Below are 22,439 nucleotides of genomic sequence, written 5' to 3' on the forward strand. Positions count from 1 at the left end.
AGTAAAGATTCAGGATCTCAGGTGAACCCAATAACAAAAATTGTATGCGAGAAGTCTAGCGCTTCTTGCGTGTAAAGATAGACAGATTGAAAAGAATACCCTAATTATAGAAAACCTTCGCTACTTTAGAGTTGGTATTGTTTGTCCTTGTTATTAATATTGGATTTTGTAAGAAGAAAAAAAACTATACATAATATTTATAGGTATTTATTCATAATCAATGTTTAACATTTATTGAATAATGATTCAGGAAATTTAGTAATAGATATATTCAAAAAGGAAAATAAATGGAAATGAATACTTGAGTATTAGAATAATGTCGTCGTTAATATTAAGACATAACCCAGAAAACAGCCTAAAGCAGAATTGCTTTAGTTGCTGGTTGTACCTGTTTATGGAAAATTCATAAATATTTGAATGAATGCTTTTACGCATTTAATATTCTGCTTTTTTGTCAATAACTGTTGGAAGGTCCTTAAAAATCACTTGCTTTTAGAATTAAGCCGAATCAGTCACTGGTTTTTGCAGATGTAGCTGTAATGTGCGTCTGTTGCAGATTAAGAAGCGGCTATCGATTCAGCGACCGATAACACTGACTGCCGATAACCTTTTCTTAATTATAACAATTAAATATAAAAAATAATGAAAAAATATATGTAATAAGAAAAGGAAATACTAAAATACATTCTTTCATGTACAACATTACACAATAAATGGTAGTACAATATTTTTTTATATTTCATTCAATGTTAGAAGACAAGGAGTGATAATCAAAAGAATCAAACTTTAATTGGAGTAATACTTCCAATAATTAAAATATCACAAAAGCAGATATAGTAATTTTAAAAACATTTTGGCCTAAATGAGTTTGAATTCTCCACCACCTCAAGGCTTCTAGTGGCATAGCCGCTAGTACCTTTACATAGGAGCTATCATGAAAACTTAAAAATTAATTTATTTACTTGGCAAACCTAATTAATAACAGCTGCTAATTAAACTATGTATTGTTAATTAGGAATAGCAGCCAGACTATTTTAAGAAAATGTCTTTATTTGAATTAGATTGGCGGAAAAATTTGCCAATCTTTTTAAGATTTCTTTTCCTTTGAAAGTGGACAGAAATGTGAGAAGACAAGAACTTATAGAAAAAATTGGAAACACATTTGGAGTCCATTTGTAAAATATAAGTACATTTCATATGAAACAAGGACGTTGTCGTACAATAGTAGCGAATCTGTTTCAAATTATAATTAGGGCACATATTAAGATAAAGAGAAAAAAAGATAGTAAGGGAAAGAAATAGAAAAAAAAGTTATAGTTATTTATAGCATTGTATTATAGACAGCTTTCCTCGGATATCAAAATAAAAGTTATACTGGTATTAATTTTATGATTTTTATTTCATCATTCGTGGAAAATTGTTTAAAATACGATGCAATACATGATTTTTTGGTACGGCTGAGGACCAGTTTTAATCCAGCAGCGTAAATTAATCAGATTGCCATACTGGAATAGTTGAAAAACTTTTTTCAATGCAGCCCTTTTATACATAAAAGCTGTATTCTTATAATGATTTTTGATTTTTTATAATCTATAAGCTTGCTTTGTATGTTTTATTACATTTCAATTTTGTAGAATACTTTTGTTAAGGGAAAATCCTGAACGAGTCCCAAGGGCGGTTATAAAACAAAATTACTTAATTTTGATATAGCAAGTTTTTTAAAAACAATAACAATGACGTAAAGAGGACAAAATGTGAATTTTAAATATTTATAAAATAAAACCTTTTTTCTGTACATCACATATGCTTAATTTCCTATTTTTTTACAACAACGAAGTTGTACCACTCCTGACATGGATAAGGACCATTTGTCATTATATTCTGAATCCAATTCTAAAGTAGATTTTGCAAGTGTATGTAATATGTATATATCCTCTATACAAATATGTACTCACAGGGTTAACATCAAATAAAGACTTCACACAATGCTTGTAACTATAACTAAGCTTTGAAAAAAATTTCAGTATAGAAGATGTAAGGTTATAAATTGCTTTAAATTTAAGGTTTTAACAAAAAAGCTATTAATTAAGTTTGATTAGTTAAGAATCATTAATATAAATGCTATATAATTCAAATGAGTGGAGTGCGCAGGGTTTTGCCAGAATCAAAAATATTAACAATTTCATAAGTGGTTGTGTTATGTATTAAATTTTATATGTCCTAGAAAAATATTGTATGCATATTTTACTAAAAAAAATTCATAGTCAACCTGTATTTTTATTATACTGAGGAAAATGTCCTAGAAAAATATTGTATGCATATTTTACTAAAAAAAATTCATAGTCAACCTGTATTTCTATTACACTGAGGAAAATGTTTAAAATGATAAATGTAATGTCATTGAAAATTCAATTTAAAATCTACTTCTTAATACCCAATATTATCGAATAAAGTTATTTTGATGGGAATTAGAGCCAAGGACGGTTAAGCTTTTTTAATTGAAAATAAAAAATTGGAGGTTCGGCATCCCCAAATTCATTTGGGGGGAGGGGGGGGGGTAATTATCCCTTTAACCCCCCCCCCCTTTGGACGTCCCTGGTGAGAGCCTAATATTTCAGAAACAAAACTCCTTCCACAAAGACTAGGAACAAAACGACTAAAACATCTATCCTGATTTTATTGTGATATTCTATACAGAAATATTAACTCTAACTTGGCGTAAAGATTATCGACCATTGTCCTATTCCTTTATCCCAGAATCCAACGAAATACAAAAAGTTATAAATGTAAATATTTTTGCATTTATCTTAACGGCAAAAATACGAATCACTCGTATATATTCAATATATATTGTTGATGAATGTATTTTCTGTAATTTCTTTAATGGCTGGGTGGATCGGTCAATAATTTTGCAAGTGATTATATCAACCTGTTCTTACTTAATCTTCCATTAGTTAGGTCCGTAAAAAACCTATACCAAATAATTCGTCTTTAATAACTATTCAAACAAAAATCTAATTAAATTAAAAAACCTATACCAAATAATTCGTCTTTAATAACTATTCAAACAAAAATCTAATTAAATTAAAAGGGATGTCATAAAAAATGAAGGTTTATAAAATAAAAGGTACTTGTATAAATATATTAAATAAATAAATGTGTAAATAATATTGTTACAAAGTTTACAACTCATTTCCTATTCACTAACAACTAAAGGTGTGCATTTACTTTCACACATTTTCACATTAAAAAAGTCGTAATTAGTAGCAAAAATAGATGGCCACACGGACAAAGAGAGTTGTATAACAGATGTTCGTTCCTATACATACAATCATTGTAACCAACTCAAAATTTTCAGCTAACCAATGAACTAATATGATTCTCATTTAAATATCGCTTGTGGAAAAAATTAATCTCAAAATTAGGATATATAGTGGTTTGAGCTGGAGGCGACGCCACTACTATTTCTTAAATTAGCCCAATAATTTGTAATATATTGTGAACATCGTAGAACTCTGATCAACTTTATTTGATCAGTAATACGAGCTCAATACTACAAAGGAAATTGATCCATACAAATAAAATTATAAGAGGAAGTAAAAAAAATTAATCAAGTAATATGATAGGAAAAATGAATGTCTTCTTTCAAATATCAATTTTAGGGTTCTTGTCAATAATATAAATGTAATTTTGAATGGAATTTAGATTATAACGAATCTTTGGCTTGAAGGTTTCTAACTTTGTGCATTTTTTAAAGAAAAAATACGAAAAATCCGCATTTGGAAGCATAATACAGATTTTGCCTTTTCTCGCTAAATTAGTCAATAGGAATAATTTCAGAACAGGACAATTTCCAGTAAATATTTATTTTGGAAAAATATCAACACACTGACTTAATCGAATTTGCTTATTTTTAATTTCGCATATAAGAATGCGTGTAAAAATTCTCAAAACAATTGAATTTAACTAATTTCAAATACTTTTTCCATATTAGACTCTCATTTGCATAATGTAACTCTCTTCCTTTAATGGCATTTTACAACTTTAACAGTGACTTTAATTTTCAAAGTCTTCGAGAGGTGTGCAAAGGAATCGTTTGAGAAAGGGTGGAATGCCCATATAAAGCCATTACTCAAACCGAATTCACCACTGAACCAAAAAAATACAGCCGCTAATCTAATTTTAGAGTCATCTTCTTAAAGGATTATCTATGGTTAGAATTTTTATTAACATTTAAGTAAATTCCTGATTAATAGTAATTTCAACAAGGTAGCTGAAACGGTTGCACTGCATGGGTTGGGCATTGCATTGTTAAGAAGCTGTGCAACCAACAGTATATTATTTATTCAAGCATTTAGAGCAATCTTGGGAAAAATTAAGAATTTTAATTTTCCAACTGAATAATTTACATTACACACATTTTCATTCATTCTATAAAATTAGTTTCACTTATTATAAGCAAAATAAATCACTTTCATTTAATACACTAGAGTGGTTGCGTCCCCAACCTGTATGGGGCTACGCCAATTAAATAGACAAATGAAGGACAGCATTTTTTGGCGGGGGGGTGCTCACCCAAAATTTTTAATTTTAGTAAAAAAAATAAAAAAATAAAAATTGTGGGGGGAGATTTTTTCTAGAGGCGATTTCTCTTAGAAGGGTGATGGACGTGGTACCCTCCCCCGAAATAGTTATAAAACTTAAGGAGAACCCGATCGGTTCAGCGGTTAGCGAGATTATTCGGTACAAACAAACAGACAGACAAATACATATCCTATTACTTTATTATAAGGATATAATCAAATAGGATTTCTTTAAATATACAACTCTAGGGTTATCATTATAGACAGTTGACAACGGATACACAAAAAATAATTTATTAAGTATTATCTCTAGTTTTTTTGTAATGCTTGCGATATTATTATTATTAACGTTTCATTAGATAATTAAAAATATCAATATACGATTTATCTACACAGTTTTGTCTCATGGTAGGATGAAAACATTATTAATTTCCTTATAATCTCATTTCCCAAAAAATTAACAATGATAAATGATATGATATAAGCAAACGTTGTATTTCTTTTCATATTATCATAAAATTATAGATTTTTTGATGATATGAAAAAGTCATTTTTTAAAAGAATAATAGAATTGTCATTATTGAATAATAATCTAATTTTTTAGATTAAAAATATTGATGCATACCTTCTAGATTCCCCATCCGGGACCCCGACCATGCATACAGCTACGATGGCAAGCAGGTTGAAGGCGGCGGAACCGACAATTGTTCCGGGACCGAGCTCCTCAGCTCGGAACTCGTTACCAACAACACCAACAATGGCCAGCAAAATCTCAGGGGCAGATGAACCTGAAACAAAAGATATCGTGAAAAGGCCCTATATTATAAAGTAGTAAGCATTTTTTGTCTGAAGCTACATGTTTCAGAATATACTTGTCCGAATTAGTTGTATTTTTACAGAAAAGATTTATAAATTAAAAATATGAGGGGATTTTTTGCTATTTTCCTGATCCTCCCTCCAACTGCACCCTCTGAAGGCTAGTGGCCAAAAGGCAACAAACACGAATAAAATGTTATTTTTACGATATCTGAGCTTTAATTGATGAGTTATATAATTTGTGCACGTTTATTACATACAATACCTTAACTTAAGGCCATTTATTTTAATTCATTGAAAACTAAAACCCAATAACTATCTGACCGTTCGATTCCAAGCTAAAATGTAGTTTAATCCCAAGGATATTAGGTTAGGTAACATCAATAAGACAACCAACCCTTTGATTGCACGACCTTTGTCCTAACTGTGCATGGTAGTGAGTTGCGCCTGTTTATGGGCCAAGGCATTCCTCCTATTCTTACTATTTATGTCGCGCACCGGGCATAGCAGCAGTAGGAACCATTTTGAACGTCTTTAGTTATGACGCAGTGTCGGCCCGAGATTCGAACCTATCACCTCCCCGGCGACAAGCGGATGCGCTACGTGTTGAGCCACGATCGCGGGTTTAAAATGTAATAAATTATATGCTTCTGATTTAGCATCTACTCAAAAATTCTCTTTGTCCGTAATTCCTTACATAATGCTAAGGGAGAAATTCAAATTCATGTGGGAAATAGAATTACTCAGCTGAAATATGAATTTATTGATTACAGACCACTCTTTCTCAATTTATTTATTAATAAAATCATATTTTTGTGCTTATCTATCTTGAGATAAAGAAATACATATAACAATTATAACCAGTTAAATTTAATATTCTAAAATCTAAAATATTAAATATTTTTCTAATTTATATTGATAAACCAATTAGATGGAACGCGTGGGAGGAAAATATAGACAGCAATAAAAAGTATGTTTATATTATAAAGCAACCTAATAAAATTTAACTACAAAATAAATGTAAAATATGATACTAAATAAGGTTAATTAATTGAAATTGTAATTTTAGGATAGTCAATATATAATCAAACGAAAATAGTGAGTTTTGTCATAACAAAAATATCCAAAATGAAAAAAAAACTTCGCAAACGCTTCACTTTTATTCAGTCGTAGCATTTTTTTGCGGATCCGGATCCTTGGACTCAAAAAAGTGCGGATCCTTGCGGATCCAGATCCGGATCCACAACTCTGGCTGAAAAAAGAAAAACAATAATGCTTTTAGCGGGAACATAAAGCATACTAATATTATTTAAATCGCCATTTAACTGGTTATCAGAATGCAACTTCATAGTAAAATCTAAGATTGCATGTCTTTGTTCAATTTAGGTTTTTAAAAAAAACTCTAATATTAACTTTACTCATGGCAAATAATATTTTTTTTTGTAAAAAAACACGTCTAGGTAGTGAACTTTTCTTTTAAACGATAGAGGCAACTATATTACATCATCGATATTGAAAAATAAGTTTTCTGAAGTGAAAAAGTGATGCATATAAAACATAAAATTGCTTTAAATGAAATATCTTTTAAAACAATAAAAAAGTAAATTATCTATTATTAAATAATAATTTTTTTGTATTTGACAAAAAATATAATTTCTCATTTGATAGTAATATAGTTTTTAATTATACAATAATGTTGCTTTTCACACAGTTGAGAGGGTGAAATATATCTCCTAATAAAGCTTGACCTTTTTTCAAAATATAATTTTAAAATGATTGTTGTCATTTCCAGGTTTCTATGATATTTGTTATCCTTATATAAAAGTAACAGGTTACCTGTCTGCCTATCTGTTCATTAAGATCTCGCTAACCGCAAAACTGATATGTTTCTCGTTTATAGTAGGTCCAGTTAAGTTTAAACTATTTCAATCAACCCTTTCTTTCAAGTAATCTTAGAGGCATATAGTTTTCCAGACAAAATTATCAAAAACGCTGTGAAAGATAATAAATGAAGATCTTCATTAAATAGAATAGTAATATTTGCAACATCCTAACTGGTTAAATTGCATCAGAACTTGGAGCTGAAGTGAAATTCATTGGAGCGCGCAATCATGGAAGGCAAAACTGCAAAACATTTTAAAGCACCATTGACAGGGGATGGACTATGAGCTACAAAGGTTTGTCAATTGTAAGTGTGAGGGGTAGAATCGAAGGGGTCACTTTAGATCTCTTAACGTAGCGAATAAAAAATAAAGATAAAAATTTAATTGATCTTCATTTTTCTGCTGACTTCTGAATTTGTTGTCTGTCAGGACAATGCATTTGCCATGTAACATGAGCATCGCATAAGCATGACCAGCTAAGACTTGGCTATCAAATTGGTTGTCTATTAGATGTTATTCTATTAAATAAATCCTGTATATTGAAGAAAAAAGACACTGCATCCAATAATCCATTGATTATTGTCCTGAGAAATTAGTGTCATAAACATCTTAACAGGATCATTTACAATTTACTCAGTTTTAAATTATCATTTATTTTGTGTTTATCCCTTTTGTGTGAGTTTTTGCTTTTTAACAAAAATGAAGACAAGAGCCATCAATTCAATGTTAACAAAGACTACAATGTAAATCATCAACTTTTAACAAAAGAAAGGACACATTGATAATAATTTCATTAATGCATCGAAAGCGTCATAACAACATATTTTATTGGAGGATTTTTTTATTTCAATAATCCAAAGAAGTAACTCAATCCTCCTATACACAAAAAAAATAGTCTTATATTATTCAAGCTTAAAGGGAAAGAAGTATTTTAAAACATTACAAAATTTATTAAATGCTAATTACAGTATACCTATTCTTTGTTATAGTTTAGTTTTCATCATAAAACTAACAAAGATGACGACATCCATTAAAGCAAAGATCTAAAATCAAACAGTAGGACAAACGTACATTAACACTTGTAGGGTGTCAAAACTTAATAAGAGGAACGTAAATTTATAAGTCTAAACAAAGTTGTATGAAAATCTGTTGCAATGAAATGAATAGGATAGGTAATTATATCACACAAAAAGATGCTGTAAAAAAGGTTTAAGAATTAACATGTTTTATGTTGTGCATCGGATTTTCTGGTTACAAGTATAGAGTTTTAAATCGTACAAAACTGTTATAGTCATCACAATGCCAAGTTTTTAATCGATAGGACAATGCCAAACTTAACGGAATGTGCTATCCATTACGGACTTACCCTAATTATAGAAAATTTTCTCTTAATAATAATTGTCTTTTACCTAAAGCCATAAGCGTAAGGTTGGCGACAGTTCCGTTCCAGACCTGGACCTCGATGACATCGGCAGGTTCGTCCCCAGACCCGCTGGATATCGTGATCTGCTTCTTCTTTGAGGTGATCTTCTCAATGGCACACATGAACACGTCAGCCACGATGGAGATTCCAAGGAAACTGAAATAAAAATTAGAATTATCAACAATTCCATAATAAGAATTATTAGTTTTTTTTTATATTTTCAGTCAAGATCTCGCTACTAGCTATTGAGTTTTTTATTTTAAGGAAGCTTCAAATAGATCTCGGGTTGGTTTTAGGCTGTTTCATTTTTAGATTTAAATCTTAAAGAAATTTTAAGCAATTTATTGCAGTTTCCCCTTCGAATAGTCCCAAGATGCTAGTGGCGCAGCAACTAGTAGGTACTAAAAAAGTTAGACAAAGGTAGACTGAGAATAGTTATTTATCGCATCGAATTCGCAGCTTTCCGTGGATAGTAAAATAAAAGATTATAAGATTACTTTCAGTTTCATTTTTATACGGGATCAAGTTTTTAAATTAAACTATTAGAACTCAACAAATTGTTGTATACTTGTATTCAAGTATATTCCTAAATAATATTTTATTATAATCTTATGCATTAAAAGCGAGTGTTATCTGACAAAACTAAAAGAAAAGTTTATCATGATTTACAACTCAAAGATAACTTTGAAAATGCATAACAAATAAATTCTAAAAAAAAAGTCCGAGAAATTGTATTTTTTTACATTTCTTTTCAACAAAAATTATATTGCTAACAATTAGGTTTTCTGTTGTTGGGAAGCTTTATTTGTGGCCTGGAATGCAAGGACGTTCCAAGAGGGGGGGAGGGGGTAAGGGTGGTTAGCCCACCTTCTCATAAGAGAAGTTACCCCCCCCCCCACCAAAAAAAAAATGGACGTCCTTAGTAGTATTGTTTTAGGTTATTTTTTTTAGGAATTACTTTATTATGACATTTTTCTGCTTCAATCCCTGCCTTCGAATAAAGAGCCTTGGTATAACCTGATGGACCAATAAGTCAACAAAATTAAGTTTAGGTAAGAGACGGATTTTATGCAAGCAAAAAATGTCTATATCTTAAGAGATATGGCCCGATATTGGTTGAAGCGCTAACAGGCAAGGAACGAGCCAATTACAACTAACATTTTAGGTATTTATTAAGAATCTTCGCTACAAATGGAAAACATTTTCGGCCAATAAATTATTATATATTTTTGCTTTAGCTTATCTTTCCAATGTTTGGACATGGTCAGAGAAAATGGCGGTTTCCCTCAAAGTTCATAACGAGCACTAAAATCCCACCCACCACCACACTTTGAAAAAAGTAAGAAGTAGGGGAGGTGTAGTTTCTCGTGTGCTAATGTTTTACCATGGCTTAGCTTAGGATATATATTTGATACAGGATAGCCCAGCAGAGTTTGGCCACCACAGCAGGGTTAACGCTTGAAGAAAGAAATACCACCCTGCCTTTTTTATCAATTTGTTTCAAAAATAAGGGAGCGGGTTTCAATGCTCTCAAGACTTTGCGAGAGAAAGCAAATATAAAATATAATATTAGAATTATTATGTCTTTGTGATTAGGCAGATTGATACATTTTTCTAAGCTTAAACAATGATCTTGATGTGACAATGAATCAAAAAAGCAAATATTTTATCCTTAAAAGTAACAGGATCTGTCTATTTGTCTGTACTGAAGGATCTCTCTAACCACTTAACCGATATGGTTCTCTTTAACAGTGATGCTTTTCATTGGTCCTGGGAAGCTTTATAACTATTTTGGGGGAATAAACCACCAACCACCCACAAAAATTTCTTAAAACTTTTCTTTTTAAAATCAGAATTAAAAGTGGGGGGTTTCCTCCAATCCTTCCTTCAAGTGCTCCAAGGGACCTCTAGGGGTGTATCAGCAAGTTGATATGATACAAAAATATATAAGGAAACTATATTCAGCTGCGTGGCTGCTTCATGTAATCGTGTTATTTTCTATTACTCTGGAGACAGTCTGGAATATAGTGATACAATTATGCAAAAATAAAACTTTAAAAAAACCTTAAAATTAAAGTTTATTGACAATGAAAAGTGAAACCTGAAGAAAATTCTGCTACAATTACGCTTAATATTTAATATTTCTTCAAAATTTAAAATTATAATTGGGATTGTATCACCCACCAAAAAATATGTAGAAACTGCCATGTATTGCATATGTTTATATTAAACATGGTTATTCCATAAATATATAAGTGTAGCAATGACAGATTTAATATGAATCAACGTCTGATAGTTAGGACTCTTAATACATCTTTATAATATTATTATTATTTGCATTTTTAGTAAAATAGCTACTCGATAATTCAATTTTCTTTTTGATTTGAACTTAGTTTAATTTATATAGATGATTTCATATGTTTTTTAATAAAGTAAAGACCACCCTTGTATTAATGTGCTATGCTAAAGTTTTAATGAATAATTAATTAAACATCAACTAAACGCTTTCATCTAAAAGTAATGTTCATAAAATCACCTAAGCAACTCTTACAATTTATAATTCAAAAATTAAACTTTTAAATTTCCAAATCTTTTAACTAAGATAAGAGAAAAGTTCATATTTATGTATTTCTAGGTTTAGTTTCATAATATATGTATTTTGAGTTGATTCTACTAATTAAATCCTATAAAGTTGAAAAATATTTTTTTTCCAATTAATTGTTTTGAAAAATAGTCTATAATTTAATTTTTAGAGTAGTGAGGGGTTATATTATATGTAAATATTAGAGTTTAATGAAGCTAAATTAAGTATCCTGAATATAGCTCTATAAGTCAAGAACCTCCTTACCCCCCGTCAAAATTAATGAAATCGACATCCTTCGAGGGATTTAGAATATTCTGTATCTATTTCTCCTTATTTTCCTTTTGTTAAAAAATGTAAAATGGTATGTAAGTGTAAATGGTTATGACATGGGGAATAGAGTTATCAAGAATAAAAAATATTATTACAACAGTTGGTAGGTTGAAACCATTTTTTATAGAAGCAGAAATATAATCTATGATTAATGTTTTGACCCTCGAAAAAGGTAATGTACGTCTCCATTTCCCACACTTTAATAACGATATCATCAAGCCCGCTATAATTTTTGTAATCTATCATTCCATTTTTACCTGTCTTGGTAATGATATAATCAAGGGCGATTCGGTTTTTGTAATGTACCATTCCACTTTCAAGAGCGACGAAACTGGACTGGTTGTTTACTCTTTTAAATTCAACATAATGGAAATTATACATGCTATTTTTAAATTATGTTAATTGTAAAATGCTTAAAATATTAAGTATAATTTAAATCTTTTTATGTAAAAAAGTAACAAAAATATACTATTACTATTATGTCGATTGAAATAAGGAATGTTTATAAATACGCTGGTATGTAAACATTAATGCACGTTCCAGTAACGTCTCTATTGAAAGTGGAAAAGAAGATTATAAAAATAATATCGGTTATGATAATATCATTGCTAAGAGAGGGTGAATTGGAATCATACATTTTCTTTTTAAGGGATAAATGTATAATCATAGATTATATTTCTGCTTTCATAATAATGATTTTACCCTCCTAACTGTACAAGACAACTAGAGATATGATAGATTAATATTAGTATAGTTTCAGCAAAAATATTTTATTTCCATAATTTTTCTCTCCAACAATATTTCTATTGTAAGACAACAGAATTTTTTTATGCTTACAAATTGAGCAAAATCTTTCTACTAGGGATGGCAATCCGTCAGTTTTTTTTGATCGGATACGGATTTGGATTCTTACAAGAATCCGTCCAAAAAAAGGAGGATTCCCACGGATTCCAAATTCTTATTTTTTGCGGATTCCGGTTTAGGATTACGGATTCTAGCAATATTTATTAAGGCTTTTTTTTAAAATTAAAAAATTTAAGTGCTACATATGTCCTAAAAATTAATGTTCTTGGTGTTCTCTATAATTTACTTCAGAGAATCGAACCAGATTTCAAAAGATATTATATAATGATGATAATCTTTGCCTTCAAAAAGGCGGAGTTGAAAGAAAAAAAAAACTCAAGACGCTATTTTTAGCTTACCAATTAAAAATCCGAATCCGCTATTAAAATACGGATTCCGGATTCGGACAAAATTGGGCGGATTCCGGATCCCGGATTGCTAACCCTACTTTCTACCATTGAGCTATCCTGTAAGAATAATTACAAGTATTATATTTACACCGGCGATTGATGGTGTCATCCTTGTCTAATATTTACTAATGTTGAGTGTATTGGATGAATGATGTGTAAGGAATTACCTGATATTATTATTTTTATACTTTCATAGTTGATTCATAGGGACAGTGTAGGTATATATAGTAGCACCTCATATTATTATTTCATACTTTCATAGTTGATACATAGGGACAGTGTAGGTATATATAGTAGCACATTCAAATGTTTTGTAGAGATTCATCCGGGGTTTTTAAACCCACAAGGGGGTAAAAAAGGTTAAGTTAGGTGTTCCAAATTTCAATTTTAAGGGGGTGTTCACACCCCTATAAACCCCCTTCTCTACAGCAAGCTATTGTTGTCAATGAAATCTCTAGTTCATAAGGCGAAATATTTTAATTAGTATTCTTAAGATCACTAGATAAAATGATCTACTGTGCAACCTAATCAGAAACCTAAAATGAGAATTAGGGAAAGATTTATTAAACGTATATTGTGCTATATCTGCATCCATGAAAACATAAATAAACCCCCCTAAATTACCTGAGGAGAGAACAAGGCACACAAACCTCGAGAAAACAAACACAAGAATATTTTCATAACACACAAAATAAATAAAATTATTGATTAAGATCTCTTATAGGAACATATTTTTAAGTAGGTTTCAGATTTAATTTATTTTACTTTTTATAAAGGTGGTTTTTGCAAACGTTTAAAATGTTGATATATTCTAGTCCATTTATAAAATATATGATATATCATAAATATACCTATTTAATACCGTATCTAACAAAAGGCTTAATGTACTTGAAAGCTGTACCTTGATCTTACTGGTTACAGAAACAGAACCTCTTCAGTGAAAACTTCTAAGCATTGAACAAAAAACATTATCGTAAGCTCTTTGATTTGATTGGTTTAAATAAATTATAATAATATTAATGTAATATATTTTGAATTTCTCTTTACAAACTTACAGCAAGGTATCAAATCTAAAACACACAATTAACAGCTTTAAGAAATTAGTTGTATATGAAAAGAACTTCTATATTTCTCCCCTGACCAATGAGCTAATTATCCCTGGTCTACTTATCAGAAAATATTTGAAAGTTTCTTTTAATTTTAAGAGAAAGGCCAGACAATCAAATACAGCAAAATAAATTCAAAGTTTAAAGTATACAGAATTATGCAAAATTATTGGTTCTGAAACGAGGAAAACTGAAAAAAATACATAAACAAAAACAATATAAAAGCTTATTGTGTGTAATTGATAATATACAAGCCTTACCATTTCCTTTTATCGAGATTGAAAACATATAATATATACAATATAAGGTCATGAATGTATTTCTCAGCATAATAACATTAAAACAGGACATTTGCTTTGACTTTTAGCTAATTACATACATAAAAACTATTCATTTTAAATACTTTTGTTAAAGTATAGCTTAAAGAAATATTAAAGCAAAGATAAGAAAATGTTTTGTTTGTGTAACTAAAAGTCACATAACAGGAAAATGAAAAAAGCATACCTAAATTACAAGAATATCTTTCTACATTTGAATAATAATATATAATAATAATTTCAAACTTATAATGAAAAACGTATTTCGGTTGCTCATTTGGGTTAGGTTAAGTAAAGGTTAGGATAGCCCCAAAGACAAACCTCCGGGGGCTAATAAATGTTTTATTAAACAAAATAATGAGAGATAGGGTCTACGGTGGTCAAGATAAATGTTTGAGTAAAAACACCAAACTTTCTTACTAGAAAAGTAGAAACATTTGAAAAACCAAATTCAATCATTAAATGGTTGTGCCATTCTTTGTAATGGACATAGTGATTCTTGTTTGCAAAGATCTACCAGCATAAAAATAATCATGATATGGATACAAACAATCTACCTATACAATGTATATACACACTGTGTTACAATAACTAAATAGGTTAAAGGTATGTTTTACAAAATAAAATTAAATATGAAAGTATTTTAAAAAATCGCATTGTCATAGATATAATAATTGATATTATCCCAAATTTCTATAAATTAGCGAAGCATTTAATATTGTTAAAGACCATAGTAAAGGATTGTGTGTGTGTGTGTGTGTGAATGTGTGTGAGTGTATATGTGCGAGTGAGTGTAATTGTGTGCAATATTGTAATTTATGTAGGAATATTAGGAATAACAAAAATTAGTCCTCTGGGACTATTTCATATTTTATAACTAACTAGTTGCTTCGCCCCTACCCTTCAGGGGAGAGTGTGGAAGGTAAGGAAATAGTTTCAAACCATCCCAAGACTTTTGTAAAGGTTATCTAAAAAGTACAAATAATTCCTACCAAACATTACCTTTATTGTTTTAGGCTTTCATTTCTTAGGACGATTTTTAATAATAATAATTACTTCTCCCTTATTAAAGATTCAGACCAATACAAAAATAAGAAAATTTCTTAGGCTGCGGGAGGCTTAACGGCTGGGTGTTAAGCCTACGTTTTCACATTGTTATTACCGTCTTCACAATCCTTATACTAAAGTAACAGGATGTCTGTGTGTTTGTGTGTCTGTCTGTACCGAAGGATCTCGCTAACCGCTGAACCGATCGGGTTCTCTTTAACAGGGTAGATTCTCATGGGTCCCGGGAAGGTTTATAACTATTTTGGGGGAGGGTACCACCACCCTCCCAAGAGAAATGACAAAAAAATCGGAATTTTTAAAAACATCTGGGAGACTTTAACGTAACATAAAGAGGTATCATAATATAAAGAATTATCGTAGAGACTTTAACAAACAAAAACATTTAAAGTGTTAATAGAGGCCTCTAGGGGCGTAACCGCTAGTATATAATAATGTATCATAACTTCTCACGGACCTATTTCACGACTTTTCCTAACGCTTAGCGTTTCCTTTGCTGTGCATTATTAGGTCTAAGTTATTCTAGGTTATTTGTAGGACCTTGAATGACAGCAATATCGATTTGCTAACATAGGCTAAGCTTTACATCTAGCCGTTTAACCACTAATAGCATCCAAACAAAAGATCAAATTATTTAGGAGGTTGTAATAGTTTTGGGGTCTATTACCCTTGGTGGAAATAATCTACAACACAAAATCTATACCTTACCGGACCTGTAGGAAGTTCACTGTAAAGGCGAGCCATATCGGTTCAGCAGTTAGTGAGATCTTTTAGTAAACACACACACAAAAAGACAGACAAACGCCCTCTTACTTTTATATGTATAAGAATTAATGCATCTGTTGAGAAGAGATAAAGCTGAAAGATGAGCAAAACAAATTAAATACTTCTCACTAACAGAACAAGAGCGATGACATCCATGAAGGCAGGGATTAAATTGGGATGTCAACAAGGCTAAGATCAACAAGCTCGACATTATAATTTTAGGGGAAGCGCTTTTAATTCCAGAAACAAAAGAGCTAATCTACATGTTTTAAATACTTTATTATAGGTATGCTATGCTTTTAAAATCTAAATTAATAGGAATTTAAATCCATTCTTAGACTTAGTATTTAGATGTACCTATTTTAAGATCTTAAATTCAGCTTTTAAGAGAAGATTCCGCGTGGTCCGATGGTGGTTTTAAGCTATTTAAGCAGCTAGTGTCATTTAGTTATCATTTTAAAGCTAGCTAAAAAATTACTAAAACACATAAAATTGGCACTGTAATTATTTTTCAAAACATGTTAAAAAATGTTAAAAAAAGTATTTTGAAAAGAGAAATCATCTTCTTTGATTAAAAACTGAAAAAAGAAAAGTCAACAAATGTATGAAGAGATAAAATAAAACATTTTACAAAATTCTAAAGGATAAAAGATTAAAATTTTTGTCCAGACACACTCACACACACACACACACACACACAATCAGAAACCTCACTCCTAGTTTCTTATTCATTCTATTTTAAATATTTGGACACTTTTACTAGGATAAAAGTTGTAAAACATAAAAATTTAAAATTCTAAAATAAATTAAGTTAAAATTCTCTAAAATGGACAATTTTAAACGTTGTTGAAATAAAATTTTACTTTAATTTTAATATTAAGCACAACATATTTTTGTGAAATTATCGACATTTTGTAGAAAATTAAGAAATGGTAAAATGGTAAATGTTGTTTGGTAGATAGATATTGTCAATGAAACACGGCATATGCAAAATTTGTTAGATAATCACTAACCTCTTTATTTTATCTTTAAAATCCAAAGAAAACAAGTAAAATTACAACCATAATTTTACGTAGCTTAATAAGATTAAATGTTAATTTAGAATTCAATTAAAACGTATCAATGGGCTTTAATTGTTCAAATTTCTTTAATTTAGGAAATGCACATTATAATAATAAGCCTAAATGCAAAATTTTAATTTCTATCCAAGTTTCAATTAATCACACAAGTGATAATACATAGCAAAGTTATTTATAGTGATATTGATCATGCTGGAATGGATATTCCAAATATTCTGACAATGAGTGATCATATGGCAAAACTTGAAATTTCTCTCTCTCATTCTTGGATGAATTAGGTAGAAATTACAAATTTTGCCCTAAGATGACTATATTGACAGAATTATTTGGGAATATAACAATACTGGAATATGCATAACGATATATTTGATGGACAGACAGTTATACTTTTTGGAGACCATTCTTTTAGAGGCTCTTGGAGGCCATAAAAATGACGATAAAGCATAATGTATTTAAAAATTTTAAACCGATGTTAAAAATAAAAACAAAAGGGAAAATGAAAACTTATCATTATGATTTTTATTCCAAAATATTGAATATTACGCGAATTGTATTATTCTTTGCATTAAAAAAAATATGATTGAATCAATGAATATGAGTAATCCTATAAAATGAATTGGTCATTTCAAGTATTCTAAGAATAAACAGGATATAACTTGAGTAATACAAAGATAAAATGTCTTAAGACTGCCTTTTTATCGGAAAATAAAAAAAATCTATTTGAAAGTAAATCCCTTTTTTAACTACAAAACATTATGAATGAAAAAACGATACAAAGCAATGAAATTATTTCTCTCTCTTCTTATTAAAATTTTTATTTTGTCATTATTTTACTATTTCTGGGTAATAAAAAATTATTATTCATATTAACTGGATTTAAGAGGATTGTTGGGAGTTCATTTAAATAGATTTTTTTAGCCATTAACAGGTGATAAACAAATAAATTTTATATATAATATATAATTATAAAAATGTGTAATTTTTATCAAAAACAAGGATAACAACGTCTATAACCGGTGAAGCACAATCATAAAACAGACAGACGATCAAATTGAGTTACGAAGTAGATTCGACTAAGCTAAAGGTTTTATTAGATACGGCACCTCCAAATTCATTTAAATGGGGGGGGGGGGGGGTCTTTATAATATCATATAAGCAAGGACGTCCAAGCTTTTTAATTATTTTTTGAGGGGAGTGGTTATGATTCAAATTTAAAATTCAAATTTATTGTAAAAATTTTCTTGACAAACGAATATCTACTTGTGCGTTAGTTAGTCTAGCTGTTCTCTGTATCTAATCTTGTTTTTTCCTCAAAATCTAATGTTGATATAGTACCTGTAAAGCAAGCCAAACAGATAAAGGAAAGCCCTGAAGTTTTGGTCCCACGAGTCCTCAAAAAATAGGGGCAGGATCATACCGGTACACTCACTCTTCTTACCACACCAGGAGGAACCATCCTTCAGTTTATTGATACAAATTAATATTTAATTCATGAGCAACTTTGCTTTTACTTAGTTATAGTAAAACGTAAATAAATTAATTCATATTTTTTTCTAAATCCAAAATGTTGTTACTAGCTTTTAATGCTGTGCAATTTTTATATTATTTTGTTTCTTAAAAAATATCTAAAAACGGTTTTCTACATTTATGCCCATTTCGTCCATAACTGATGGCTCATATAGTTAATTTAGTCATGACACTTTTGTCCTATCGATTTTAAACTTGAACAGTTAAATACAATATAGAAAGTGTAACCACTCTATTATTGTTATTAGAAAGTCAGTATGTCCATTTGTAACATGTTGATCTTTTATCTTTTTGAAAACCTTTCTTTCATAATATCCAAGAACGATTAGGTAAATTGTTAAATACGAAGCAACTCTACAATCAAGTCCTATAATAATGATAATTATTGTTGTTTGAATTTGATAATGTGCTTTGCTTTTGTGGATGTTGCCATCCTTGTTGTTCTTAAGAACCTACAAAGTGTAATTACAAAATTAATTTGCATCATATGTTCCTCGCTCTTATAGCACAGATTTGTCTGGTTTGAAGTCCAGACAAACTCCGCTGGTGGTGGCGGGGACTCGATCTCGTTGCTCATCTTCTATATCTTTTTCTCACTTGTTATACTAACTCACAATTCCACAGTCACTGATTTTTTTAACAATGAAACATCACTCCAATCACTGCTGTTGCATTACTCATGAAGTATATGACTGTGTAGTATTTATCATCAGTCCTTTTATATTAACTACTAACTAGTAAGTATTAACTATTCAAACTAAAATGTTTTCTCTTATCTTTGATTTTCTACCTCTCCTCCTATGATTCTATCGACTGAAAGGAGAAAGCGCGGTATTAACTTGCTGTGTTTGTATTATAGTTAGTTTAAACTTTTTACTTTGGCTTTGCTTTGAAATTTTCTAAACTTTGACGCGACCTGGTGTGTGCGGCGTGTGGTGTACACACACATATACACAGTACACACTAACAGTCTTTTACACGCACACACACTGGCTAAGCAATGCTTGAAGTCCCATCAGCAGTGTGAGTGTCAACATGTGTGTCTGTGTGTGTGTTATAGCGTCATTCACTTACTTACCCCACCTCTCACTTATGTGTCCCTTGGATTATGGATAGTAGCAGTATTTTTCAAAAGAAGAAGGCTGTGTGTTTGCTTTTACCGGAGTCCTTTTGGAATTTAATACATGTGGGGCGATGAGGAAAAATGTATGGGGAGCAAAAATAGACGCATATAGATTGCTGAAGGCTATTTTCTTTCTCTCCTTTTAGGTTTTCCTTTTGAGAATATAGGCTGCTAAAAATATCCCGCCATCCTATTCCTCGGTTTAACTTGTTTCATGCCGGCTCAGGGCTCTGCATGTGTTCAGTTCATTCACTAAACATAAAAATATATAACTTTTAGGTTTGTTCGTATGTTCTAATGTGTTTGTAGGTTATCACACACAAATTTAACATATATGTGTGTTGATAAGGTAAGGAACACTCCCTGTTTGAGTGTCTATGTATGCTAGTATATATGTTTGTATGTGTATGTGGGTGTGGGTTGGTAAAAGAAATTTGGATGAGTAATACTTCTCAGAAAATTAAATATTTTGGGGCTCAACCTATGGAACCTATAAGGTGGGTAAAAATGTTTACAATCGCACTCTTTCTTCACGTTACTTCTCTTCTCTCTACGGCTAAGCTGCTAGGCACAAAACCCTGAAAATAAATTGCAGATAAATTTAATTCATTGTAATATAAGCGTGCATGGATGGAGAGAGGAATGAAAAAGAAACTTCTGGGCGGGATACAATAATTCTAATAGCATATCGGTTTTAAAAAAAAAACAAGGATGACAACATCTATAAAAGCGAAGCACTGAAACGGTAGAACAAACGGACAGTAACACTTGTATAGTGTCAGAACTGAATAATCATAATATAAATGTTTAAGAGTCAAAGCAAAATTGTAAGTAAATTTGTTGAAAAACTGCTTGATTCAGGATAATGTTTATGGACACACTTACATTTTTAGGACTTGATTATAGAGTTGCTTTGCTTATTACATTATACTTTGTTGTCCCAGGACTCAATATACCAAAAATCAGATCAATCGGATGCTTAGATCACATAAAAATTTGTTGTTAAAAAAGTAAAAAAATCAACATGTTTAAAATGGACGTACGGACATTTTGGTGATGATTATAGAGTTGCTACGTTTTCTAAATCGTACCTAACTATTAAAGGAATCACCTTGCAAAATTTGAAATCGATAGGACAATTCTAACATGCCTAAATTAACAAAAAAAAGCTGTCCGTTACGGACGGACGGACGGACCGACCTTAATTTTAGAAAAGGTTCGCTTTTAAAAATATTAATTAAAGCTTTACAATAGGCAAGACATTTTCAAAATTAACAACTTTAATTGTCAACGTGTTTTTTTTTCTGAATGAGGCATTTTTATTTATAACCTTTCGAATTATAATTATTATTTTGAATTGTGATAACATACCTACAATACTTAAATTTAATAATTTTAGTAGTTGTGTATTAACTATAATCTAACTAGCTAAAACAGAAAAGGAACTGTAAAGTATTAAACAATAAAAATAAATAAAAATACAATTAGAAAATTAAGTACTTATTAGTATTTGTCTTGCACTATACTAAAAACCTATATTCATTTAAAATGAGACAACCTTAGCGTTAATTTTATAATTCGGTTAATATAAAAGAAATCAAATCAATTCAACTTCGACTTGAAATCTGTGGTATACAGAACATATCTTTGTTGTATGTAAGAAGCGCTATTAGAAAATGAACTAGGAAAATGCCGATTTCATTTGTGACGTTATAGATTATAAGTTATTTCATTCAGATCACTATCAATTTGTTTTAAAGGTCGAAGTCTTACAAGCAAAGCTTATCTAAGGGTAAAGAGAGACTGTGGTAATGTTAAGTCATTATACCAATTATTATTATTAAAGTTTTAAAAATAATTTTTAAGTCATAATCTTAATAGTTCGAAAATTTTGTTACTTTTGTCAGATATTAGGCTTTTTTCCAGCAGCAACCTCTTAGGGCTACAAAAATACCTCCCCTTAAAAACAGTAAAGGTTGAAATGGCGCGGAAATAGTCATAAAGGCTAATGACGCAGTAATAACTTAAAATTAAATCAAATCTCAATTAGTGATCCACATACATATTTTTTCCTGGTTTCAATATTATTGACATTTTATTTTTGACGTCAGCTGTAAATCCAATGAAATACGTCGCTTTCTCTAAGCTTGAACAATCCGTTTAGAAGCAAAGCTATTCTATAATTTGAAATGTCCAACCTTTGGAACAGGAATAAGTTAACAAAGATTTTCTCGTCTGCTATTTGATATAAAAAAGAGCAACTTTTCTTGAATGAATGCTTTGCTGTTAAGGAATGTTATAATCTTTATTTTTGTAAAAACTTTTATTATGTGGCTTAAAATCAATAACCATCCACCTCTCCGCCCCCTCCCCCCTTATATTAAAAAAAATTGAAAATATGGGGTTAATGAATGGTTATGAAGGCAAAGGAAAAAATAGCATCAAACCGTATTTTAAATTTATTGCCAAAAATAAGGGGGAGGGGCATCAGTGCTCGACAGGCACTTTGTCGGAAAGCACCAGCTATTAACTAATTAGTCAAAAGTGATTTTCAGCGGATATTTAGAATTTTATGGAAAAGCAAC

The 22,439-nt window shown here is 30.3% G+C and overlaps 1 protein-coding gene across 5 annotated transcripts in view; it reads right to left on the minus strand.

Annotated features, from left to right (window-relative positions):
• LOC145316695 (sodium/calcium exchanger 3-like) overlaps window positions 1–22,439 on the minus strand; it is a 75,167-nt gene that overhangs the window by 41,456 nt on the left and 11,272 nt on the right. For all 5 annotated transcript variants that reach the window (XM_080157396.1, XM_080157393.1, XM_080157394.1 and 2 more), the window contains exons 2-5: window positions 19,223–20,432; window positions 18,540–18,659; window positions 8,692–8,861; window positions 5,209–5,371 (exon numbers count right to left, since the gene is read on the minus strand). In XM_080157396.1, the coding sequence (XP_080013522.1) occupies window positions 5,209–5,371; window positions 8,692–8,861; window positions 18,540–18,659; window positions 19,223–19,308 (539 nt within the window). In that variant the 5' untranslated portion in view covers window positions 19,309–20,432. The remainder of the gene's footprint in view (window positions 1–5,208; window positions 5,372–8,691; window positions 8,862–18,539; window positions 18,660–19,222; window positions 20,433–22,439) is intronic.

Source organism: Acartia tonsa, chromosome 4 (assembly GCF_053477335.1).
Source record: "Acartia tonsa isolate MP-2025a chromosome 4, ASM5347733v1, whole genome shotgun sequence".
Taxonomy (NCBI): Eukaryota; Metazoa; Arthropoda; class Copepoda; order Calanoida; family Acartiidae; genus Acartia; species Acartia tonsa.